Source organism: Lethenteron reissneri, chromosome 10 (assembly GCF_015708825.2).
Source record: "Lethenteron reissneri isolate LAM-NWPU_2019-01 chromosome 10, ASM1570882v1, whole genome shotgun sequence".
Taxonomy (NCBI): Eukaryota; Metazoa; Chordata; class Hyperoartia; order Petromyzontiformes; family Petromyzontidae; genus Lethenteron; species Lethenteron reissneri.
In genome coordinates this window covers 13,470,304-13,496,552 of record NC_083788.1, presented here as the reverse complement: position 1 = coordinate 13,496,552, position 26,249 = coordinate 13,470,304, and the positions used below count along the sequence as shown (strand labels likewise).

Here is a 26,249-nt window from a genome sequence, read left to right as displayed (position 1 = left end):
GTTTTAATTTTAAAATAATACTTTGTTGCAACTCACTTGCTTCTACAGATGCATTGCAATGCCATTTGGACAAACCGATGGGAGTGTGCACCAAGAATGCCAATCGTTGTTGTTGTTGTCGTTGTGAGCCCGCTAGCTTCCCACAGCCGGGAGAAGGCCACCACCATTCTTAAGTAGTTCCAGTCCGGCAGTGACCTCCGAACTCTGTGACGTCATCACGCCGCTCTCCTCTCTTCTGCTCTCCTCCGCTGTTTTCCTTTGCCTCCGCTCGAATTCCGCTCCGGAGTTAACTTTTTCCCATGTCGTCGGTCGTCCCCCACCACGGCGGATCCCGGCGTATCCCCCTTGATTTCTTATTGCCAGTGCCGATAGTTATTGCGTCGTGAACAAACATGCCGGGGACTCGGAACACAAAGGTCCCTTGTGGATCCACACGCGGGCTGCACTCTCCCAGGATGTCCAACTCTCTCCACCTTCAAGTGTGCCGCAGTGACATCGCTGCAGTGGCGTCATGTTAGACAATCTAGGTATTACATAATTCAGGTACGACACAATCCAGGTATTACACAATTCAGGTGCGGCACAATCCAGGTACTACACCACCCAGGTCTCTCTTTACAAGACAATAGCCACGGTATTTATTGTGATACATCTAGACGTATCACAAACATGACACATGCCAGCTACATTTGTGACTGGCATGATAAGGAGGGCTTAATTTCAGCCGGGACTGTCAGGGACTCAACTCCTGAAACTATTTCCACCCCTTGTCTCGTGTAGTACAGCCCTTCCCTGTGTCTGGTCTATTGAGATTAGAATTGCGACGATTAAGTTGATCACTCGATTAAAAAATTGCAATCGACTTGATCGATTACTTGGGCCCCTTGAAAATTTGCCTACTGCCCCGACATCCCTTCCTTCTGAAGGTGACAAACCCCTACAAGCCACGCCCTGCGTGACGCGGCCGATAATGACGATGTCATCGCAGTGCCCATCTCCTCCGTTTCCAGTGATGATATTTTATGGGAACAGAAGTGAGATTTTTTTTTCCACCCCAAATACGTTCATGTTATCCGAGTAGATGAATAATCAAACTGATCATAAAGAGAGTAATTGCTTACTCAAATAATTGAAGAACCCAGCTCTAAATTAGATGTTTTCACGGCAAAGACGAAACAAATATCTCCCGTATAGCCTTCAACTTACTCTCGGGGCAAGTGCTATTTGCGAGCACCTGTGATGGCCGGCACGGCACACAAGAGGGTGGGTGGTCAACACCGTGCCCAACCGCCTTTGTTTCCCCAGAGCTGATGTTTACATACCGCACTAGGTACTCATTTAAGGCTGCTCTGACCTAGAGGAGCCCTCGACCAGTTCAAACATTCGCTGTCACTGTTGTCGGTCGTAAGCAGAAATTGGACTCGGGCCGCCCGGAGTTTTGTAGCGCAGTGCGCTAACCACTGCGCCACGGCTCCCCATTTTCCACGACGGGCACACTCGCGGCTCGCTCTCGGCCACGGCACGGGGGCTCGCCGCTGATGGTCCCTGGCGGCGGCCCGCGGGGGAGAAACTAGCCCCGGGGCGGCTTGTGTCTTATCTGCCTTGCTCGGTGCAAAGCTTTTGATCCGCTCTCGTAAAACTTGGAACGAGGGCCGTAACTTACCTGCATCGCAGTCGGTGTGTAATGTGCGCAGGCCCCCGGGGAGAAAATTGCGATGTGTTTTCTTTCCCCTCCCACTTCTCGTGCTCGCCCTGTTGGGACACACATACCCAATGCGTCCGGTGATTTTTACGACGGCACAGAACAATGCAGATTTAACAACAACAAAAAATCCAATCCAGTTTATGTCGGGAATGCTGCGGCGCACCGGTTCGCACACACCGGACTCGCAAACCCAGAGAGATTCCATCTCCCGCCGGTGCAGACGTTAAAACAGTGGTGCACGTTGATAAAATCCGTCCGCGTCTGTTCACCCAGCAGGTGTATGAGGGAGCACCATGGTTCAGTTGATCGGTGCGTCAAGTGTGGTGGGATAAAGCGTGCGCGCATGTGGAAGAGTAATCTTCAAAGATACCTTTTAGATTGGCTTTTAATTGGGACGCTTTTATTGTGTTTTTATTGTGCATTTTTATTATATTTTTCGTTCATTATAATGTTATGTCATTTTTTAAGAATGTATAATTCTTGTTGTTGTACATTGCGTCAGTGGCTTCATTTAGTCCTGTAAAGCACTTTGTATTGCATTCTTTGCACGATTTGATTTTAAATATCGCGCATAGGAGCTTTCACACATTACCGCGAGTGGCAATTTAAGTGCTGCCCCTTTGGGTGTGTGCGCGTTTTAAAGTTGCGCGAGCATCTTCAGTTGAGGCGTGGGATGTGCATTCCTGATGATAAATGCAATGTGTGTTTTAACGCCGTGCCAGATGCATTAAATTATCCTCTACTCTGATTATATTAATATTTGCGACGCTAATCCACGCGGGCTACATTTTGACATGCCGAGACTCGAGTTGTTACATACCCTGGGCAATTATTGACTTAGGGATATGTTTGGCTCCTTCGTTCCAAATGATCATAGCTGCAGGTAAGGTAAAAAAAAAGTTTGTACGAAACCATAAATAAATTCACAAAGGCGCCAATGGTTTGGTGGAGGGCTTCATCATCGTACCGTGATCTCCGGATGAAAAGACGCTCACCCCCAAACGTGTGCCCGACGTTAATAAAGTTACACACAAATTTGGTCAACAAACAAAGACAAAGTTTCCCCGTGTGTCGCCGTAGCAAGACCTTTTGTGGGAAATGCTATCGGCGAGCAAAAATCCGGTCACACACACACACACTCCCCCGTAGCAGATTGTAAGACGCAGTAGCCTGCTGCGATTTCCAAATTTACTTTTGTTCAACCGGGCAAGAACTCGAAGGGACCAGGATATTGACTCACATTTTCAAGTTTCACCCGAGTCACCAAAATGGCAAAAGCGATAACATGAAAAGAAAGTAGAGCAGTGAAGCAAATAAAATCGGCGCAAAACAAATAATGATTAGCTAATCCGGATTTTTATCTCAAATGGTTCTCTGCCGGTGAAGACACGGGGAGGCCTAGAATGTGTTCAGGCATTACCTGCCACTGACGTTAGATGCGGACATTCGATGCACAGACGGACAATTAAAAACTCTGCTGTAGCGTGCGTCGACTCTGGTAACCATCCAGAACAGGCAACATCAGCCATACTTATGAGAAAAGGACGAAGACTGATGTTGACCGTGGCCAAGAATCGAACTCTGGTCCCTGGTTCAAGAGCACATGGCGGGTAACTGTGTCACTCCCCCACCTCTCCCGGTACAGTGCAGCCAGTTGCAGCGCTACCTTCGTATGTTAAGCAGGGCTTACGCAATTTGCGCCGATCTTTATCTCGGCGATAGGCTCGTAAATTGCCAGTAATTGACGACCGGCTTCAGAAAGGTCAGCTCATTCACGTGGAAAATATGGCTTTTACTAGCGCATAAAGCGACCCATTTGGAGTGGACCTGCACGGGGCAGGCAAGGGCCGACGGGCAGGGGAACCGTTTGGCCGCACTTATAAAAGTTTCCCCTTTGTGATCTTTTTTTGTTGTGTTTTATTTTTATTAAAATCACGTTTGCTGAGCACGGGGCCCCAAGGGGGAGGGAGGGGGTGGCACAACGGCAAGCGGCCAGCGACAAACGGCACCACGTCGAACGTGGAATAGACGGGCGCTAAACGGGTGGGGCTTGGAAGAACGTTCGCGAATGATGATGACGATTGGAGCAAGGACGACGGCAAACGGTGCTGGGGAATGGACGACTGTGGTGGCAGCACTCGGGAGGACGTGGGGGGGGGAGGACGTGGGGGTGGGGGAGGGCATTTTTTTTTATTAAAGTCAAGTATTAATTGCTTGTACATGTAAATTAAGTGTTTTAGTAATCACGTATTTGGTTTTATAATAATGTATTTGGAATGATGTATTCGTCAAGTTAGGTTTCTTAGATGTGCAATCAGAAAATAAGAGACTGAATGTGTATGGGGTCTGACCGGGGAATTTTACGTACCACAAGAGGCTGGAGAAGACAGTGAATTAAGCTACGTAATCAATTTGAACGTTCGGATTTCAACTCAGAGGAGTATCTCATGGGCAGAGTTAAATGGAAGGATGTCCTCGATGGCCGACGTCTTTGAGACTGGACATGGCACACAGAGAGAATTGTGCGATTGGTCATTTATTTCCAGGATACCAGACGTCCACTATAGGCGGAAAAGGCTCTCCCACGAATTTAGTCCGGCTTCGAGAGATTCCATCATCATCATCAAACAGCTTTTGCCATCAACTTCATCCTTGCTATCATCATGATGAAAGCACATCATCATCATCATCACTATCATCACCATCATCACATCATCACCATCCTGGTAGACACAAGTGCTCGATACACATTCATCACACGCATTTGTCTTCGTCATCTAAAAGTCAGATTTTTTTCCCATGCAGGAAGTTCTTTTGATGTCACTGTGCTGTACTGATATTTTGCATAGAACCCCTAATAATAGTAACAATAATTAACAATATGTATTTATTTCCTGAATAGTCTTAACAACCTCATGTATATGTACGTGAATATGACCTGTCATTCAGCAATGCAACAATTATTTGCGTCTCTGGCTAAATGTAGTGGTCATCCAATAGCATGACGTATATAGACTTATATAGATAATGGGAGCACTGTAATTAACAGGCCTCTCTTACAAAAGAGGCTCATGGTCCGAGTGAGCCCTTGCATGGTGTAAAAGACAACTCCACCGATGTATCGGTTTCATCCGGCCAGGCCGCTCCACGGGAGAGAGCGAGCGGCTCGTAATGGGAAGGGTTGCAAGTTAATATCCTGGTTGGGGGTTAACTCGGAGCCCATCATCACTGTGAGGTCGATAAAAAAATGAATACCATTTTTAAGGAATATCCACCACTGGTTGCTCAGGGCTGTAAAGAGGAAATGAGCGCTGCCTCAATGCTCTTTTGAGCCCGGAAACTATTTTGACTCTGACCTTTTGATCTGTTTAACCCCCGCCAGCGTTGGCGAGACGAACCAGGCGTGGCACGGCGGCTGTCTGGCGCTGGCCGAGCTGGGCCGCCGAGGCCTCCTGCTGCCCTCGCGCCTCCCCGACGGTAAGAGCTCGTCGGCCACACACGCACGAGCGCGCTCGTTCACATCATCATCATTGTCAATGTCATTGTCGTCGTCGTGATCACTCAGACAGCAGGCATTGGCTGTCGGTGCAATGCCTCAGAAGATATTGCTGGATGAAATAATCTCCAAGCCATCACCACCTCTCACGACATTGCGATGTAATAATCCACGTAGCGCCTGCACACCAGCTGAATCTGCTGGTTCCATCTCTCACGATATTGCGATGTAATAATCCACGTAGCGCCTGCACACCAGCTGAATCTGCTGGTTCCATCTCTCACGACATTGCGATGTAATAATCCACGTAGCGCCTGCACACCAGCTGAATCTGCTGGTTCCATCTCTCACGACATTGCGATGTAATAATCCACGTAGCGCCTGCACACCAGCTGAATCTGCTGGTTCCATCTCTCACGACATTGCGATGTAATAATCCACGTAGCGCCTGCACACCAGCTGAATCTGCTGGTTCCATCTCTCACGACATTGCGATGTAATAATCCACGTAGCGCCTGCACACCAGCTGAATCTGCTGGTTCCATCTCCCTTTGGTTGGACGTTTTCTCAGACTCTTTCTATCCCTTTCTTGTCAAGCGGTATCGGTGTCGCTAACCTACATATTTTCTCCGATCCACGGGTTCCCCTTTGTGTCTCTCGGTGTAATTTCACGCACGCGTCTGTCCAGAGTAAACATTTCATGCCATACGGGCCTCTCAAGAGGGATGATATTTCAAATTATGCAGCAATAGCTGAGATTACCCAGTGCGCTTCTATTTTGCATCAGGCCCGTCCCATTAAATGCGTGCAAGAGTTTTGAAAGGGAGCCTCTCATTGTTTCCGAAGGGAACACACCTTTCTTCCCAAATGTTCGTTTGCCCAAGATATTAATGTATGTATGTTGAACTTCTTTCGCACCGTACGTAGCCAACCGTGCTAATCGGGAGGTTCAGGGAAAGGAAAACAAACTTAACACAAAAAGCAGTTCTAAAGAAATTAGTTTGTCAATCTGGATATAAAAGTGCATTGCTCCAGTGGCTTCCTAATATCGGAAGGAAGAGCGTTCCAGACGGTCGCAGAAGCGCATGTGAAAGCGCCGCAATGCAGTGACCGTCTTTGTTCGATGGCCAGCCAAAATCTGGCTGCTGAGAGGATGGTCGGAGTTTGCGTGACGGTGGTGAATGCTCCTTTCCGAGATCACGGAGGGATTGCGGTTAATAGCCCCGTTGTTGAGACTGCTCATTCTGAGCGAACCCCATTTAATTGGCTTCATTAACATGCCCCCAGGATTGTGTACAACTTAACATCTTGGACTGCAACTGATTTAATTATGGCCGGAGCTACAAATAGCTTAGACATGATCTGATTAAGAATGCGTACAGCCTGTTATTGTTTTGTTGATTCATGCGTGCGTGTGTTTACGTGCGATTTTGAGATTAATCAGATGGTGTGCGCATACAATAAACTATATCGTGATGTAATACATTTAAATCCGAAGGTGTGGAATTACATCCCAAATAACGCCAAACAAATCTGACATCCAATAAAATGGGATTTTATTTTAATACGATGGCTGAGCACAGGGCCCAAAGACCCAAGACATCAAACGGCCAGCGACAAACGGCACGGTCAAAGTTGTAATATATGACAGTTATAAACACGTCTCTTGAATGGAGCGAGGTTGCTATTGCTTGGGAATAGAGACGTTGGTGGGGAACTCCAAAGATGAGTAGTGCGAGGGAAGACACAGGAAGAGAGGTGTGGTCACCTGCAGTGTGGTTGGTGAGGGAGTAGGTGAGTGAGTTGTGACCTGCAGTGCAGTGGGTGGGTGAGTGGGTGAGTGAGAGGGTGAGTGAGTGAGTTGTGCCCTGTAGTGTGGTGGGTGAGTGAGTGGGTGAGTGGGTGAGTGAGTGAGTTGTGCCCTGTAGTGTAGTGGGTGAGTGAGTGAGTGAGTTTGGCCCTGCAGTGTGGTGGGTGAGTGAATGGGTGGCTGAGTGAGTGAGTGGGTGAGTGAGTTGTGCCCTGTAGTGTAGTGGGTGAGTGAGTGAGTGGGTGAGTGAGTTTTGCCCTGCAGTGTGGTGGGTGAGTGAGTGGGTGAGTGGGTGAGTGAGTGGGTGAGTGAGTTTTGCCCTGCAGTGTGGTGGGTGAGTGGGTGAGTGAGTGAGTGGCTGAGTGAGTGGGTGAGTGAGCAAGTTTTGCCCTGCAGTGTGGTGGGTGATTGAGCGAATGAGTTGTGCCCTGCGGTGTAGCGATGGTTGATCATAGCAGGGGTGAGATGGAATGGTGAGTGTCTGTCTGATAGACTCGGGTCCTCTGCGTGGGTAGAGGAATCAATGAGCGAAGTTCACAGGAACAGTCACCACGGTAGTAGCGATAAGAGAGTGTTGAGGAGGCGACTGCCCACCGGCGAGCAGAGTGAACGAGTGAATCGTGGGTCGCCAATCTACTTGACGGCTCTGCGTTGATGTGACGCAACGGACGAGGCCTCTCACCATCGCAACGACAACGAGTTTATTTAGATGATGCTACATGCAAGCGAGTGCATTATCGTTTTTAGGATTAACATCGTTCAGGCGTTGAGAATGCGTTTTCGGCTGTATTTACAGATGTGTCACGATCGATTACTTGTGCTTTGTTTGCTCTACATAAAAAAAAACATTCGGGGCGAATTAAAAAGTGTCGCTTATGAGGCTTACGTGAACCCGGCCCCGGGCCCACCGGCTGGGGTTGCCGAGCGGTGTTGATGTCCCGTGTGGCGTGTTCACAGCAGAGCTTCCGGTGAAGCATAATAAACCGGCTTTTTTTTTATCCAGGGTTGGGGGACCGTCCTTGCCTCGCTCTTATCATTGGCCACGGGACCACCCTTATCTAAGCCTGGCAGTTGGTTAATCCTTTGGTAATTTGTCTGAATTGTACGAGGTTTTATATCTCTTTTGTGCGACTTTTGATTGGGAAAGTGCTGTTGAGAGCAGTGTACGCACTTAAATAATTTATTTTATGTACATTTACATTTTTACTGATGTCCGTACGCTTAACTATATACCTGCAGTATCGCCACCTTCATTTTGGAAATAATTTAGCTTTAAAACATGTCTTGCGTTTGCATTTATTAACCGTAATATACACATGCAGCAATCTGAGGTTTACAGTGAGTGTAAACATACCACCTACAAATTCCTGTCATGTCATTAAGTGATCAGCAATAATTGTAATTACCGTATTCTCTGGGTTATAAGAGGGCTGCGGAAAACAAGACACATCCCGACTTGTGCCCAGTATCAATTAAGTCACAGACAAAGACAAATATCCCCCTTGTAGCTTGAACAGACTGTAGGGGCAAGTGCTGTTAGCAAGCACCTATGAAGGCTGGTATGGCACACGAGGGAGTGGGTGGCCAGCAGCACGCCCGGCTGCCCTTGTCTCCCTAGTGGCGATGTTTACACATCATACCAAGCACTAATTATTTTAATCTGAGTCGACCTTGGGGAGGCCCAGGACTGGTTCAGATAATCGTCACTGGCGTTGGCCGTGAGCGGGAATCAAACCCGGGTTGGCAGGTTCTAAGCACACCTCTGCACACACACACCTGCCGGATTATAATACGCACCTCAAACTTTATAATCTGGAGAACACGATAACAATTGAGCCACAAAATCATGTCGTTCTTGATCAAATGGAGATTCTTATCACGTGAATAAACTTTCCGATCGTTCGTAATCATCACGAACTCACCCTGAGCTTCGATATGGGTGTGTGGACTCATAACGGGCGGCTTTGTAGTGTGACAACTAAACCACAGCATGGCTCTGGCCTGCGTCAAACTCGCAATGTGCTGGAGTCTCTGAACCTGCGGGGGGTCGGGCGTAGACGCTAAGCCTCCCGTGATTCACAGCCCTCGTTTCCCCGGTGGCCAGATCGATTCGTCAACCCCGGTGCGTGCGTGGTCGTGATTCGATCCGAGAATCCGCGATTTAGTTTTTTGTCTCACTCCCCGGCGTGGTTTCCCCCCCATCGTTTGTCCTGTTTCCTGCACGGTTACGTTCAGTGTATTGGGACGAATGTCATGTTGAGCGAAAATGTATTTATCGATAAAAAAATATATAATGGCTGTCCAGCCTTCTGCTAATCCACTGCTGGATAAAGTCCTCTCCACGCCGTGTCAGTTATGGGCGTTGTTTGACCACCGCTGATATGACCCGAAGTACGTTGTAAATAATGGATTTTACAATCGCGATTCGATTGATCCACGTAAGAGTGAGGGTGACTGATGTCCACTCACGAGCCATCTCACGTGGTTGCACTACCGAGCCCTACAAATAATACAAATAATCTGCTGTAGCTTATCATCAATAAACCACTTCGTTCATTCGTATAAAAACGTGTGGAAATATACATACATACATAAACACGTGTACGGAATACAACCAATCCGCCTATGTTGAACGTCCGTAACTTTGCAGTGTTTAATATCGCATCTTTATGTGGCCGAAACTGTTTCTGCCGTAACTTTTCCATGACATTTGCGGCGTTTTGCTCTCATTACAATTTACAAACGCGCGCTCAAAAATAATAACGGTCGCCCCTTTGCTTTTGTGGTGCCGTGACTATGGGGCGGGAAACCTTTTCCTTTCTCAAAGGGGAACCTGAGGCATGCGTGTCCAACAAAGGCGCACTCACGCACGCTACGACCCGCACGCTACAACCCGCACGCCAGCAGCTGACCCACGACTGCAGATGCCGCCAGTGCCGTGCCCCAGGGGGGGCCCGCGCTTCGACGTCACGGCACGAGATGTTTGAAGGCGTCGGGGGGGGGGGGGGGGGGGGGCCCACACGTTGTGGTTTGTCCCAGGCCCCTTCCCCCTAGAGATGGCCCAGAATACCGTTCAAGTCCCGAATCACGCAAAGGGGTAGCTCGAGTGATCGCGCGACAGGTGCCGCCGTTTGCCCGGAGCCACGTCATCGCAGTCAAAGTCCCTCGCCGTGCTCCTCTTCCCGTCGTGCTCTCTCGCCGCTCGCTCCTGGTTCTTTGTGTCGCCGGGCGGGACGGCGACGACGCCGGGCTTGGCCGCCGCCGCGGAGCCGGCGTGGCGCCGCGAGGGCGCGTCGGGGCGCGCCTGCGCGTCGCCGTTCAAGCCGGCGAAACCGCGCCACGGCTTCGCCGCGGCCGCGCACTTGAGACGAAGGTCGAGGCATTTGGCACCGCCGTTTGGCGACCTCGGCGCCCGCGTGGGGTCGCTCCGCTCCGCCGCTTTGTCGTCCTCGTCCGTGGCGCCGCCCGGCGCGGGGGCTTTGCGGGCGTCCGTCGTCGTTAGAAACCCGCACGCGGGCCTCGCGTCATCCGCCGCGCGCCGTTCGCCGGAGTTCCTGCGCGACAGGTCGATGGCGCCCGCGTCGCGGTCCCTCTGGAGGCTCTCCAGGGTCAGATCCTTCTGAAGGCTCGCCAGCTCCTGCCGGATCCTCCTCAGCCTCTCCTGCACCTCGGGGCCCTGCTTGCCGTCCTCGGACATGGACCTGGCGACGCGCTCGTAGGCCGACAGCTCCTTCTCCACGTCGTCCGCCGACTGTTGGAGCTCGGCCGCCGCCGCTTCGGCGGAGCGAGCGTCGGCGTTTTCGGTCGCGAGGGCGCTGCGTGGGTGCCCGGATCCTGACTCGATGGCACCAACGCCGGCGTTGGCGCCGTCGATCGCGAACTTGCCCCCGCCGTGGAACGAGCCGGCGGCGCCCGCCGTCGGATCTCGCAGGGAGCTGACGCTGAAGTTGAGCGGCCTCTCCGTGTGCCCCGGAGGCTTGGCCGAGCCGGGCCTGTGCTGCTGCTGCTGCTGGAGGCCGGCGCTCGGGGGGATCCCGCAGTGGGGGCCCAGCACAGGGAGGTTGCACGGCAGCGAGAATTTCCTCTTGGCTTGCTGGGATCTGTCAAAAGTGGGAAGGAAGGGCACTCGTGAGTTACAGGTGCAGGAACACAAGCCGTAACATGGACACCACCTATTTAGACAACTTTATGCGAGTCCTTTCCATGCCCTGTCTTTCATGGGGGTTCTATGGCCGTGCTTCACCACGCTGGTCACTGCAGTTTAGTGTAGGGGGGCAACTGTTACAGGTTTGGATATCAGTTGTCGCCGATTTTGGCCATGACCATTGTTTACTCGCTTAACGTCAATCACTCAACCCGCCGACACAACGAGTCTCTCTCTATTCGGGGTCCGTCCTTCGGCCTCGCTCGGACAGGAGTGAAATGCGTTCGGACAAGCCTCCGGTGCGAGTACAAGGTACCGCCACAGCCGCTGCGTTGCCCACAACCAGATCCAAATCGCTCGCAAGCGGGGAGACGCGCCACCCCATCCCGCCATGCGTCGTGCCCAGAGCGAGCAGCAACAACAGCAGCAGCGGCAATGGCGGCAGCGCGTTTGGTGGGGCATCGTTCTCAGCGGTCGCACCACGATTCTCGAATCACTCGGCCTCTTGGCCGCCTCCAGCTTTCAATCCCGACCTTAGCCATGTTTGAATCACGATGTACCAATCGGCTTCGATGAAACTCTTTGTAAATGCTCGGATTGAACCGTGTGTGGTTTCATTTTTTCTGGCTGCCTTTTTTTTTTAAAGCCAATCTGTTTACATTCTATCTTGATTTGGAGCTTTCGTGACTGCAGAGTGTTTACATTCTCTGTCGCATTTTGTTAAATGTTTCTCATTGCCTCTCCCGCTCTCCTCACCTAGTCGCTTTCCTTTCCAGACGCCACGTGATGCTTCTCGTACGGTAATGCAGTTTTAATGCAGTTCACCTTCTTACTATAATCGCCTTATGCACATTTTCCCCGAAATTATCATTACGTGGGTAATGTTCCTAAATCGTCGCGTTCCTCAACTGTTTTTCTGGAAACCCAGGTTGCTGGAATTTCACGCGTCTCAATGGGGTATACGCTGTCTCCTCCCCAAACACAATTACATGGGACCGGGCTGAGTGCTCTGATACTTTGCATATACCCTCCCCTCTATTAAACACTGTATTACGGTGTTTTATAATTCCCACCTCACTTTTGAAAGACCACGTAAATCCAAGTTCATCATTCGTGGAGGCTTTCACAGCTCGAACCTGCCTATGTGGGTCATTCATTTATTCATTCGTCCTCGGTCGCTGACCGCCCCAAGCTCTCGCGAACGCTCGCCCACAGGGCTATCGAAGCGCACTGCTGCACTCTGCCTTCAGAATTCCATTTGCCCGCGTTTTGCGGTGGCGTTTCGCGAACCCACCTGCTGACGGGCGGCGAGGAGGGCTGGAGGTGCGGCGAGCGGCTGGCATCCGCGCCCACCGGGCTGGCGCTGCTGAAGCTGCTCACGCTGCAGCTCCTGCTGCTGCTGCTGCTGGGAGACGATTGCGCGCTGCCCGCCATCGAGTGGCCGTTCACCCTGCTCATGTCCAGAGCCTGCGCCAGCTGTTTTCCCGAGTCCTTCTTCGGCGGCAGCACGGAGGCGAACGGGAGGGCCTCCACCATCGGCTTTGGCGGCGGCTTCGGCACCTTCGGGGGCGGCTCGCCGCCGGCCCTCGTCTTGGCGGCGTGGTTATCCAGAAGTGCCGTGTCCGGCTTGAAGCCGTTACTGCCGTGCGGCCAGCATTTGGACGTCAGAACCACGGTTGGAACCTTCTTGCCCCGCAGCTGGCTGAGGTTGGAGATTTCAAAAGGCTTCCCCGCCTTGACGTCGCCCCTGACCCCGCCGCAGTACTGCTGCTGCAGGTCCTGCCAGGCCTCCGCCACGTGGGGCATGCGGAGCTGTCCCTGGAGGCCCAGGAGGCTCGGCAGGGAGTGGAAGAACTGGCCGGCGCCGACGGGTACCCGCGTGCCACCCGCCAGCCCGTTGAGGTGTGGCACGAAGTGCTGGTAGCTCAGCGGCAGCGGCGGCGGCGGCTGGGCGCCGTGCGCGAGCAGGGGCCCGAGATACGGGTAGAGGCTCGGGTAGTTGGCGGCGGCCAGCAGGGTCGGCCCGGCCCGCAGGCTCGAGAGCAGCTGCTGGCGCTGGCTCTCGAAGCCGCCGAGCAGCGGCGGCGGCGGCGGGGGAGGGTAGCACGTCATGGAGGGCGCCGCGAGTCGGGGCGCCGGCCCCTGGGCCCTGGCCACTTGGGCAGCGGGCGACGGGAAGGGGAACCCGCGCTCGGCGGCGCGGTCCTCGCCCTTGCGCGGCGGCGCTTGCTTCTGCACGGAGTACACGTTGGTGATGACGATGTCGTCGGGCTGCATTTCCCGGCGGACCTTCTCCAGCAGCTTCCGCTTGACCTCGTCCGGCGACTCGAGCCCGCGGTCCGCGTCGTCGTCGTCCTCGTCGTCCTCATCGTCGCCCGCCCGGTCGGCGTCGTCTGTCTCGTTCTCCTTGCTGAACGACTCCGTCGCCCGCACACCGTCCTCCTCCGGCACCAGCACGACGTCGCCGCCCTTGCGCGATACGAGGCCCCTGCCGGGCCTGTGCGCGAGCTTGGCGTCGGTGCCCGACAGGCCATCCCGCGCCGTCGCCTTCTCGGCCAGCGCCTCCTTGACGAGCGAGAGCGAGTTCTTGCAGAGGCTGTACTTCATGTGGTTGTACAGGTGCGACTTCTCCAGGCAGGTGAAGGGGCACTGGAAGCACTTGAAGTTGTAAGGCTTTCCCCACGGCCTCGGGATGTAGTGCGGTTTCTTGGGTTTTCGGATCTTGTTTTTGTACAGAATCATGTTCTTGTCCAGCTTCGAGCCGACGTCTTCGTTGGTCATCGTGGCACCTTTCGCCGGCCTGTCGGTCGCCTCGACTTTAGCGTTGGCCGCGAGAGGAGCTCATGTGCGAACAGGGGAAGAGGCGCGGTGTCGCGACGTGCGGTGGCTCTCCGCCCGCGGTTGCTTCGCTCGCCCAGCGATTCGCTCGTCGGGTGGGAGATTTGAGCCTGCGGAAGGGAACGCGACAAAAAAAACGACAAACAAACAAGCAGGTTAGGAGGTTATAGTCATTATTTCAAATGCGGGGGGGAGACAAGACCTCAGGTGCGAGCACCGCGTGACCTTTGCCGGACCATGTCATTTACTCTTGCAGAATGAGCGATGTTGAAACTCTTGTTTACAGCCCTCCTCATCGACTCGCCGAGCTAAAGGAAACGTTTTCATTGTGAAAGTCAATCGTGATTCCTTGCTCAAATCGGCATTGCGGTCGTGATGCTGATCTCCTCAGCCCTGAGCTCGTCATGGAAATTCCGTGTTCCTATCAACCCTGGAGGGATGATGGGTTCGGTGAGCCCCCGACCAGGATGTGAACTCGAAACCTGCCGATTGCGAGCCGCTCACTCTGCCGCTGAGTCACACTTTACGTCACATGGTCAGATCCTCTCATCAGTTGGTCGCGAATTACACGCAAGGCAGGTTATGTTGCTGCGCAAAAGCGTAGGGTTTTTCACGTACGTTGTTCACAGACGAAATGTTGAAATTAAACATTACGTTAACTTTCAGTGCTGAATAGTTTTGCCAAGATGAAAATTTCCAAAAATAGCTGCAGGTTTTTACTTCTGTAAATGCAAATTAGAAAGACTTGACTTTGATGAAAGGGACGTAATTTGCATGTTGGTCACTGTTGTGGACACTTTTCCTTCCGGCGCGGCAGATTGACGGCGAGGGTTGTAAACAGAGTTGTATCATCGCTCCGGTTACGAGAATTCCACCGCCCACCCCACAGAGTCAGCGACGTTTCCCGGCAAAGGTCAGCGCCGGTGTGCACTCAGTGGGGGTGTCCACAAAGGAAAAGAGATGCCGCCACTCAAACCCCCCGGGAGGTTCCTTCACTTTACCCCTCCGTACAAGCCAGCCCGTGGATGGACAGAGGCAATGTTGGATGAAGAATCTTGCCTGTCCTGACGGCGATTAAAACCCGGCGCTTGCAAGACAACTTTAACCACCACCGATTTGCCAATATCCACACCCAAAGAAGCGTTTGGCACAACGCAGAGAATGATGCGTCGGAAGCTGCAGGGGGGGCGCTTAGTGCAAGGTTAAGAGCTGCCGTCCCCTCTCGTTGACCCCGCTCGCAGCTTTGTCTCCCCACCCACTGTGCCCACCGTGAACTGAGCCTGGAAATGACCTCCTTGTGCCGCGGGTCTTATTCCGAATGGCCGGGCGGGGGGCTTGCCTGTCCCCCTCTCGCCATCCCTCCCCTTAGTATCTAGTCCGAGAGACAGATACAAGCCGGCAGCGCTTATTCAAATATTTCTTGGAGACTGTCCGTCGCGCGACGCAGCACTGCTCTGCCTCGGGGCTTTTACTCGCGCACGCACGCGGCTATCGTGAGATAGAACATCCGCTCGTGGTCGTCATTCGGCGAACACGAGTAGTGGGCGGGCGGCGCTGGACGTACGCGGTTTGTTACGCGAGTGTGTGCGTACGTGTGTGCGTTCACACACCGGTGGGTTTTGTGGCATGGCGCGGCAACAAATGGGCGATCGGCAGCGCACCGCCGCCGATCCTGAGTTTACCAGATCAGCGCTGCTGCTGATCTGCGCAACATTGACCGCCGCGCGGGGACGCACAGCGCGGCACGGTTTTTCTGTAAAATTCCATGCCGCTGCTATTCGTGCCTGCGATCTTCACTTCTTCACGACTTTTTAAACGTTGTATCAAAGCGATGGTTATACTGCGTACAGCAAACTACGGTAATTCATTGAGTTGCTGTACGTATTGTTTAGTTTTTTACAAGCGGAAAAAGATGTGAAGATTAAATTGCCGTCCGCATTATAACAAAGTATGTGGTGACGGCGCTGCTACTGGGTTGGCAGCGGTGCACGAGCACAGCTGACAACAACAACTCAACGCTGTGGCCGGAAAATAATAAAATATAAAATATATAATAGGCGACGTTTTGGGCAATATCCCTTATAGCACATCCTTTTCATAAGGTAGTTGATATGTAATTGATGTAATACTAATGTACTGTCACACCATACGGAGCTAATCGGAGTTGTAAAGTTGTAAAGTAACTTTTAGATCCAAGCTTAACTTAGTAACTCGTCAAACATTTAATCTTACGTTGAACCAACTTCATTTGGCTGTGAGTGGTATTTAAACACACGCACACGCAGACGCCGTCGGGAAAATTCCAGAAAAAAAGTTGCACTAAACACTTGAAATTAAATTTTGTCGAGTAAAACTGAATACTTGAAGCGAAAATGCAATTCAAAACCAAAATCTAAACTCGCTGGCAAACGTACCTCTCGACGGCTCGTTGAAGGACCGGTGAAAAAACTGGAACACAACTCCTCGGCTGAAGCGGCTCATCTGCCGCCGGGGGACTGTCTGGTGTAGCGGAGGCGCTCCTGAGCGCGAGAGCCGATCCACGACGCTTCAGGTCTCGTTTGCCCCAGCGGCGAAGCTCGACTATACCGCACGCCCTCCGCCCGCGATCTCTCGAGACGAGTGAGGATGCGGCGTCCCGTGGCGTCGTATAAGAAACGCGTTCCGCCGCGGGCTCGCGTCTGTCGAAACCTGCCGAAAGCTGGCCGAACTGGGCTCGTTTGGCCCGCCGGCTATAATGAGGACACGGTCCAATCTGGCCGCCGTCGATTCCGCGCCGACTCTGAGCCAAGTCCAGACCAGCGGCAGCCTGACCCAAACCCAAACGGGTCGGTTAGCGGCGCTTATTTATTTATTTACGATAACATTTACGAGTCCCAAAAACACCTGACTGAGAAATCCGCCCCACCCCCGCGCGCGCTCCGCACCCACCCCGCCTCCTCCCCCCAGCCCCCCACCGTCACCTGATGCCGCCTTCGAAATTAGCAGCGAGCCCCACACTCCCCTTGTGTTGTCGTCATCGTTGTTATCGTCACGGTGATCGTTAGCTGCTCAAAATCATGCTGATGCTTCGATCTGTTTGTTGTGTGCAGCCATAGATCGTTGTGTGGTCCCCACCGCCACGAGTCCACCTCCGCTCAGTCATCCGCCACCTCTCGACTGCCGTGAGGGCATTCTCTCCTGAGTGTTTATTGCTGGCCCTCGTCATATTCGTTCGATGATTCTTTAACTGTCCAAATGAAATAACGATTTCAACTGATCTACTTGGCTGATTGGACTCGCGGCGTGTGCTCGTAACTGGCCGGCATGGCGTACGAGAAGTGACATCTGATATGTGAACACACAACATCATACCCTGCTGTGCCCGACAGGATGGAATATTGTTGTCGGAGCCCCTGGTTATTGACACGATGTGGGGGGGGGGGGGGGGGGGGGGACTTGTTCTCCTCCACATTGAAGTAATTTAAATAATGACTTCTAATTAATTTATAGTTTTAAATGAAGTGGAGGCGGCGCTCATCCCCCGTTCACGGCGCTGATCCCAGCGGGGGAAATTCCACGTCCCCCTGGCACGTGCGAGTCCATCCACGGGACGACCGCCAGTTCGCTTCTCCAGAATGGGGTTACCAAAGAATGATTTATAATTGTTTTTAATAATTGAATTCGTCCCTTGAATCGTTATGAGATCTCACCCGTTAAAGATGATTTTACTCCATAATAGAGGTTTTTTGGATTAGATCGCGTAAATATAAATGTATTGTTAAACCTGCCACCACCCGACACAGCCAATTAGTAAGGTTTGAACATCCCAATTCGTCACTAGTACAGCACACCGATGTGCTGGAGAGCAAATCCACAACATTTACAAACTGAGTACGACGTTTCGCCAGTAACTACAACTAGCATCATCAGGCAACAGCCACATTTGTGGAGAAATCTTCCTCCTGTGTTACCGTGATAACGAGCGCTGCTGTCACCGCTGTCCGCAATTGCTCGTCTTCCTGCGAAAGCTTTCGTCGCTGGCCAACCGCAGACAAACAAAACGAAACCCAGCGCTGCGACGCGAGAGCGTGGGGGTCACGCTCTCATCTCCTGTTTATGGCGCCGAGACGAGTGGGAAATTCCACATTCCCATGGCGGGGGTTCAGTAAATGAACAACCACTGCTTGCTTGTCCACAACAGCAGCACTTGTCATTGTGTCGACCCAGGTGAGACTGAAGTGACCTCCAACTGGGAGTTGAACTTGTAACTCGAGCCACGTGCCCCAGCCTATCGCAACCGCCCGGTGGGAATGCATTCCTTCGGGCGGTGGATAGCAAAGCTGAGTGCTGCCTGGCGGGAACTCAGAAGTGGAACTCAGAAGTGGAACTGAGAAGTGGTCGTGGCCCCGAGAGAGAGAGTGACCCTTCTCTCTGATGGCATTGCAAAGTTTACAACGTCAGGCTCCGCACCATTTGAAGTAGGTTGGGCGCTACCAGGCACATGGTGGTTCACCGATTAACGTCGACTCATTGCGCTCACGATACATGCCAAGTGAATGCGAATTATACGATCGTCTCCCATTTTCCGCTAAATGAGTGAAACCGAACTGTGCTCACGAGACAGAAAAAAACGAGAGACGATACAAGTCGGACGGGATAATAAAACAAACAAAAAAAGCTACACACATTCAATAATTCTTGAATCAAACGTCAGCCCAGAATCATGAACGTTCGTGGAATTGCCGAAGTGACGGTCGCGCGCGGCCGAGAGAGTGAATCCCTGGTGGGGCGATCGCCCCGTCCGTTGGCAGCGCCGCGGCGTGAGCACGCGACCCGCTGGCAGCGCACCACGCTCCGGTATGTTTCAAACGCGCGCGTCGCTCGTTACCGCGCGCTTGGCTCCGCCGGCGTGCGGTAAACGGCGGCATTGTTGCTCGTCGGCCGGGCGACGGGCGGGAGCTGGCTCCGGGGCACGAGCGCGCACCTTTGGGAAGACGCGGCGCCTCGTTCGCGCCGCCGAATTCCAGTGGGGGAGGGGCGAAGCCAGCCACGGAATGCGCTCTCGCGGGGGAGTTCGCTACCAAACACGTCTCTAGGTTTTCGTCGTTCCCTTTTTACGCTGCAAAATCGAAGCGTTTGGACGAAGTCCAGTCGGAGTGGTTTGCCGCGCCCCACCGAGTTTATCGTTTTAAACGAAGCGGAGACGGTGCTCGTCCCGCGGTGGAAATTCCACGTCTCCGTGGCACGGGCGAGGCCATCCATGGGACGACCTCCAGCTCGCTTCCCTAACAATGGGGTTACCAAAGTGGAAATCTGATAAGGTGGAGCGCGCGGTCGTTGGCGGAGGCCGCCCGCACTGGCCGCGGCCGTGTTGTGCAAACACTGAGGATATAACTGTCGGCGGTTGTGCGGCCCTGGAAATGCGGCTCGAGGCAGATCTCCCCGTGCCCTCTGTACGCCTGCAAGCTTTGTGTCGGCAAACCAAGATGTCGGGCCGGTGGCGGTGGGGGTGATGTTTTTGTACGTTTGAAGTGTCTCCGTGCGAGATGGTGGCGCGGCGCGCACGCAGCGCGCGTTTACGTAACGCGCCGTCGATTACAGCACAGAGGTCACGTGGTGACGTGAAGGGGCGCACCGTGGCCACACCAATGATGTGTTAAGCTGCTTCTGCGGTGGTGATTGCGATTCCAGAGTTGCTCGCTTACTTTGGTGTTTATTTGCTTTTAGATTTTTGCACCGACAGCCAGCTTGTCGTTACATGAAGGGGGCTGTGGGGTTTTGGCACATGGGTTTGTTGACCTGTCAGGTCTTGCAGCCTGAATTGAACCGGGATGGTGGTGGGTGACTGTGGGTGGCTGTGGGTGGTGGTGTGTAGTGTTGGATGGTGGTGGGTGAATGTGTGGGTGGCTGTGGGTGGTGGTGTGTAGTGTTGGATGGTGGTGGGTGGCTGTGAGAGTGTTTATATTGTCGAACTTCTTTCGCACCGTACGTAGCCAACCATGCTAATCGGAGGTGAGTAGTGGATGGTGGTGGTCGTGGGTGGCTGTGGGTGGTGGTTGTGGTGGTAGGTGGGTGACGGTGGGTTTTTGATGCCACGAATCTTCCTGTTTGTGTACAAATCGCGGTAGCTTTGTTTCCATCACTTTCTCAATCAATTGTAAGATAAACAATGACAGCTGCAAATTGCTACCCTTCCGACATCTAACGTACTAACCGGCACAGTGTAACGGGTGTCGGCCAAAAAGATTTCCAATGCTGAATCATCTCCTGCAAAGTACTCAAGTGGGGATCGCACGCAGCCCCAAGCGCACAAAATGCCGCGTACTATGGAGAAGGGCCAGTGGCCAAAACGTCACCTATTACACGATTTCTTTTGAAGCCCACACACGGTGTTATTGACGGACGCGTTGAGTTTTAGTCGCCAATACGGCTGCGTGGCAAACCTGGCAGCACCCTCGTGAAAACGTGTCTCGAACCTCGGTGAGCTTTTTTCCAGTGTAAACAAGCCAAATGAAACACGAAAATTAAACATCGAAATCGCCTCCCCCTTGCGCTCACAGTGGCACACGTCGGCCACTAGCGCCGCCAGCGCTCAGCCGGTCTCCAAGCGTGCCACTCGACGGCTCGGCAGCCCCCTCGCTGGCACCCCCCCCCCGACCCCTCCGTTGCCCTGCCGGTGCCTCTCGCACCGCAAGCTCCGGCGACGGTGGCAGTGACCCCCCCCCCCCCCACTACCGAAAGTCGCGCTTCCGATCCCAACCCCCCGCCAAACCTCCGCAGCTGCTTGCGGAGGAAGGGCAAGTGTCCGGGGTCGTTGGCGGCGCCCCCCCCCCCCCCACCATCCGCCACATCCCGTCATCGTCAGGGATTGAACTCGGGCCGAGCGAGATGTCTGCCGATCCCACCCGGTCTCACCGAGTAAATTGCTCGGTAGGCACTGTGGCGGTTCCACCTCTGGGATGTTTTCCAGTTTGCGTTTGCCGCCGCGAAGACTTCGTACAAAAGGGGAACTCCACGGCCGCCAAGCGCTTTGAGCGCTCTGCCGGGAGCAGGGGATGGTGGCGTCGTTGTTGTCTAACTATTAGCATCAGACTCTTAGCATCGGGCTTTTAGCATCGGGCTCTTGGCACTCTGAGGCTTAACTCTGCGGTGCAGAAACAAAACGCAAGCTGCCTTTTTCTGTATTCTCTCGCAAAATAGCGCGACCGCACCTTAGCCGAGTTGTCAAATGCTTAAGATTCCTGGCGTGTGTTTCTCCGCTCCTGCCTCTGAGCCATTTCACCGAGGCCTGCTGCCTTTGTCTGGAGCCAGATGACAAGATTCGCATTCATCGCTTCTCTTGTCACGTCGACTCAAGGTTCAGCACCTTGCGGTTACTCTGTAGCAGCCGAGATATCGTGGTGTCCCATCGGAGCGCGAGTTTGGGAATCGCTGAGCGACCGTCGAAGGCGCGTGCCATTGTCCTCAACAGGCGGCTTACACACGTGTCCCTGTTGCAATGTGGTCACCCAGAACAGACCGTGGAACGTATAACGACTGGATGCCCGATTGACAAACACGGAGGAGGTATCGCAGCCGTGCACCGCTACGCTACTCCTGAGGCACTTATCTCAATGAACAACCCCACCTCGATGTAAAATTATCTCTGTTGCTCTACAGCAACATCAGCCATGCGAAGCAGACAGGTGAAATGGACGCCGACAAACGTCACCGTTTGCACTTTGCTTAGACGAGTACATGCGGTTGTCGTGTGTGGTGTCATGTGTGGCGGTTACCTGCACCGCACCACCCAGCGTGGTGCATCGCCGGAGCGGTGACGAGAATCCGCGCCTCTCTCACCTCTGCGAGTCAACACACGGCCGCCGCCTCCGCCGCCCCGCGCTTCTAAAGCTTGCGCGGGGCCTTCGAGCGTCGGTGAAGTTCCCGGCCCCCGCGGCCAATTTAACCCCCGCGGCGCAGCCACAGCGCGCGCGTGTGCAGCAAAGTGAACGCGAGCGCGAGAAGCGAAAAATTACCTTGAGCGCTTGCTTTCTTTCTAGAGAGATGACAGAATTGCTGGAGAGAATAATACAAGTCTGCTGGGGGAAAGAGGATAGAGGGAGCCCTTCTTCTTCTGGGTAACTTTTTTCTGGCGACGCGTCAGGTGCGGTTTTCGGCGAAGCGCGACTCTGCGAGCTCTGTGGGTGGGAACTTTTTTTGTATCGTTGCTCGTCTGCGCCCCGCGGCGACGCGGATAAACTTGGCGTTGGCGTGAGCATGCCGAGTGGGATGGGCCGTCGCCGCTCGCCATGGCCCGCGGTGCCTCCGAGGTTGGGCCGGGAGAGGCTGAGCGGCGACGAGCGGGGGGGGGGGGGGGGGTGGGCGGGTCCACCACCCCCGACCCGTCCTTGTTTTTGTTTTCGTTTACCTGTTTGGGATGCTGCCGTGGCTGAATGGTCGTGGCGCCCGACTTGCAATCCCCAAGCGGGGGTGAAACCGTCACGGCAGTCGGGGCGGTGGTGCCGGTTTCCTTGAATCCGTCCGCCCTTCCGTCCACCCATACAATGGGCATGCTGCAGACAGTCGAGCGATTAGGTCGCGTGCGGTGGGGCAAAGCGTGGGTACTTCCGCCTCCTCCGAGACGTCTGGCACGCATGGAGGAGTAGGCCGAATACTGTCTAGAGTGGCTCTCTCGAGCTCTCTGTAGCGGAGGTCCTTCCGCCGGTGTTGGCGTGAGCGAGCGATTGCAGGGCTGCGCCTTTGTTTGTGTTTTATTCACTTTGCTCTCTGCGGCTTGGGCCATTACAATCGGTGTGCCGCTTTACGTTTCACCAGGGAATGCTCTTCACCCCGTGGGTGGGTGGAGCGGTGTGCGAGTCTAACCACTACTACGGTTTATTACGTGGAAATGTATAGCAGCCAAATACTTTTAAACGCATGCTTCTAAACGTTGTGTCGAACTAGAGGGCCGCGCTTTATTCGCTAAAGCCTCCAACACATTCAGCATGACGAGAGGCGAGCGAGTGGAGGAGATCACTTCATTTTAAATCCTAACACGCGGTTTGTTTTCATCCTCTGTCTGCCTGATGCCGTACCCGCCGTGCCGTCTGCGGTGACGGTGTCGTAATTTGGCACTCTCCTCGCTTCAGAAATAGTTGCTCTCACAGAGTCCAGTTTGTCCCCCCGGGGCGCCCCACTCGTGGGCCCGGTCCCTTGGTCTTATTGGAAGAAATGAGTGAGAGAGCAATTTCGTGTGAATTTTTTTTGCCATTTGCAACCTTTTAATAAAGAGGGCCCCCCCGCGCCGTGTGGGCTTGTGCGTGACCCTGACGTCGCTCCGCAACTCTCTCCGCCACTTCAGTTCTGATAGCTGCCCTGTCGGCGTCTGCGCGCTGTTTGGGTCCCACTTTCTTCTAACTTGTCCTGCCTGTGAGGTGTGTGTGTGTGCTATGATAAACTATTATTTTACCAGGTAAGGCCCGCTGAGCTATAAAGCTCTTTTTCATAAGCGAACTGGCTATCACAAATGATAGCTCAAAGAAGGGGAAAATGTCAAAACTGGGTGGTTTTTAACTTTTGCCGACAAAACTGGATCCCAAATGTCAAAACTGGGTGGTCTTGGAAAACGACAGGCAAAACAGGGTGGTGCTTTTTGATATGACAAAACTGGGTGATGTTCAATGTGGACAAATGTCAAAACTGGGTGAAGAAGGTGTACGATTTAATGTATCATTTTGTACACGTTTAGGTCCTTGCGTTATTCATCCATATGTCGCCACAGATTTAGAGCGTTCCAAATGATGTTTCTCGTGGCTCATGTTCCATACCTTGCACCACAAACTTCCCGTTTGCATACTGGCACAGTGTGCCAGCTCGCTTACTTGCCGTTTGTATACTGGCACAGTGTGCCAGCTCGCTACTACAGTAACACTTACTTGCCATATGTATACTGGCACAGTGTGCCAGCTTGCAACTACAGTAACACTTTCAGCTCGCGAACATACACGAACTTGCCATTTGTATACTGGTACAGTGTGCCAGCTTGCATGCTACACCTACTACAGTAGAACAACGGTAGATAGTGTTTGCGTCGAGAAGGGGAAAATGTCAAAACTGGGTGGTTTTTAACTTTTGCCGACAAAACTGGATCCCAAATGTTTGACAAATGTCAAAACTGGGTGCACCCTGAGTGTCCAAAACTCAAGTTTTTGGCCACCCAGGGTGCACCCAGTTTTGACATTTGGGATCCAGTTTTGTCGGCAAAAGTTAAAAACCACCCAGTTTTGACATTTTCCCCTCAAAGAAGAGGCTTATCACGTGGGCATTTATAGCAGCCAAATACTCTAAATGCGTGATGTTGATTCTAAATGTGTCGGGAAAAACTGGAGGACCCGGAGAAAAATCTACACAATCATGGGGAGAAGATGCAAACTCCAAATATACAGGCGTCAGAGCCGGGATCGAACTCACGACCTGTATACCAGGCGAGGGAATTAACATCTCGCCATCGCATCTTCGTTGCATCAATTGCGCCACGTAGTACATTTAAACGCCTTCGTGCTAACGATAGTGACGTCACCTGATGCCACGTGACACCACCTTTAGCAGTCAAATCGCGGAAATGACATCGCTTCCTGTAAAGGCAAAGTTTTCAAACCAAACTAGGTTTTTTGTTTGTTTCGTCTGAAATATCATCTCCAGGCTCGATTGTTCATATTAATACGACATTTGGGAACACATCTGTTGGCAGCGCCGTTTCCTTGTTAATCGTGCTGTTTAATGACCTGTAGAGAATGGGTTTATCGCTGCTTCTGGTAGGGCCACAAAGAGTATTCATATTTGAGTTGCACGTGTGTGTGTGTGAACGTGTGTGTGCACGTGGGAAGCGGTGGCGCAGTGGTTAGCGCACTGCCGTACAAGCCAACAAACTTGAGTTTGATTCCCAGCCTTGGATAAAATAAGTGGCAAGTGGTATTCGAGCTGATTCTGACCCGCATCTATCTCGACTTAGATCAGTACCTGGTGTGGTGTGTAAACATCAGCACTGGGAAGACAAAGGCAGCCAGGCAAGATGCTGGTCACACCGCACCTTTGTGCGTCATGCAGAACCCAACAGGTGCTAACTTAGAGCATTTGCCCCAATAGTCTATAAGCCCAAACATTGGTCTCTGTTTTGTGTGTGCAGTTCGTCTGTGTGAAACTTGTGTGCAGGTGCGAATGTGTGTGTGTAAGGATACTTGTTATTACCCAATTTACACCATTGTTGAGTCATACACAATCATCTGAAATGTCTCGCATCCATCAAAATTGGATATGTTCATCTGGAGGCAATAGGGTGGCCCTGGTGTGGTCAGGCTGTGTACAACTGGTTTAAAATTAACACCCGCAGGCTAACGCAAACGCATTCGGAGACGGGACAAAACTCTGCCGATCTGGAGATTTGCACTTTTAAATCTAAGATTTAAAACTCATTTTTTTAGAACTGCTTTGTAATAGAGTTGTTTTGGCTTAGATCGCATACATATATAAATGTGCCGTTAAACCCGCCACCACTCGACACAGCCAACTAGTAAGGTTTGTCACGTAAACAGAACGCGCCAATTCATCACTAGTACAGCATCACCGGTGTGTTGGAGAGCCAAGCCACAACATTTACAATCTGAGTACGACGTTTCGCCAGTAATTGCAACCAGCTTCATCAGATGACATCCATAATAGAGACATCCCCCCACCCTGCACCTCCAATTAGCACAGTTGGGCTACGTACGGTGTGAAAGAAATTCAACATACGCACGTATACCTGGCATTACGATGGGTCAGGAAGGCTGCTATGGTCGATTTATGGATCCCTGATGGGAAAGCTCTCGCGGCTGTGGACGTCCAACCCTGGTTTAAAGTCACCCGGCTCCTCAACGGTGATTTCCTGCTCAAATGACAATTGCGGCGGCGTTTATCTCCCGTTTACAACCCTGAGGTCATTGGCGGTAATTCCGCTGTCCTGTGGCGGCGTCTACAGGACTGTGCTACGAATCCAGCGTCCCGAGTTCAGTGGCGAAGTGTGCCCAATCAAACCTCCACGATTAACGCGGCGTGGGGAGGCCTCAACCCTGCACTAGATTCACGATATTATTTTAAATGTTTAGATGTTCTCGCTGATGAGTGTTCAGTAGTCATGTTACGATTAACCTACCCCATATTGGTGAGTAAAGTATGTCAGAGTAATAAAATGAGCGTCGATAAAACCACGATATGATAATATGCAAGCCGGACGTCACGGTTATCGTGCATCTTATCTCGT

General features: G+C 52.7%; 2 protein-coding genes across 3 annotated transcripts in view; one reads left to right on the top strand and one right to left on the bottom strand.

The window, feature by feature from the left end:
• The window catches only part of TBCD (tubulin folding cofactor D), a 119,533-nt gene that overhangs the window by 26,791 nt on the left and 66,493 nt on the right, over window positions 1–26,249 (top strand). Inside the window, exon 13 of the mRNA XM_061549520.1 lies at window positions 5,088–5,182. Within this exon, the coding sequence (XP_061405504.1) occupies window positions 5,088–5,182 (95 nt within the window). The remainder of the gene's footprint in view (window positions 1–5,087; window positions 5,183–26,249) is intronic.
• Window positions 5,586–22,128, bottom strand: LOC133340969 (uncharacterized). 2 transcript variants are annotated; one of them, XM_061549519.1, is made up of 3 exons: window positions 21,988–22,128; window positions 12,450–14,103; window positions 5,586–11,111 (listed from the first exon to the last, which is right to left on the bottom strand). In XM_061549519.1, the coding sequence occupies exons 2-3, from the start codon at window positions 13,934–13,936 to the stop codon at window positions 10,097–10,099; spliced, it is 2,502 nt and encodes an 833-aa protein (XP_061405503.1). In that variant the 5' UTR covers window positions 13,937–14,103; window positions 21,988–22,128; the 3' UTR covers window positions 5,586–10,096. The 2 variants fall into 2 exon arrangements, with proteins under 2 accessions (XP_061405503.1, XP_061405502.1); XM_061549518.1 differs by lacking the exon at window positions 21,988–22,128 and adding an exon at window positions 16,408–16,819.

Excerpts from the sequence above, each read along its gene's own strand:
- LOC133340969 (XM_061549519.1), bottom strand. The coding sequence starts at position 13,936 with ATGACCAACGAAGACGTCGGCTCGAAGCTGGACAAGAACATGATTCTG. Across the intron at positions 11,112-12,449 it reads TCCTCGCCGCCCGTCAGCAG|ATCCCAGCAAGCCAAGAGGA; the intron begins GTGGGTTCGCGA and ends CACTTTTGACAG.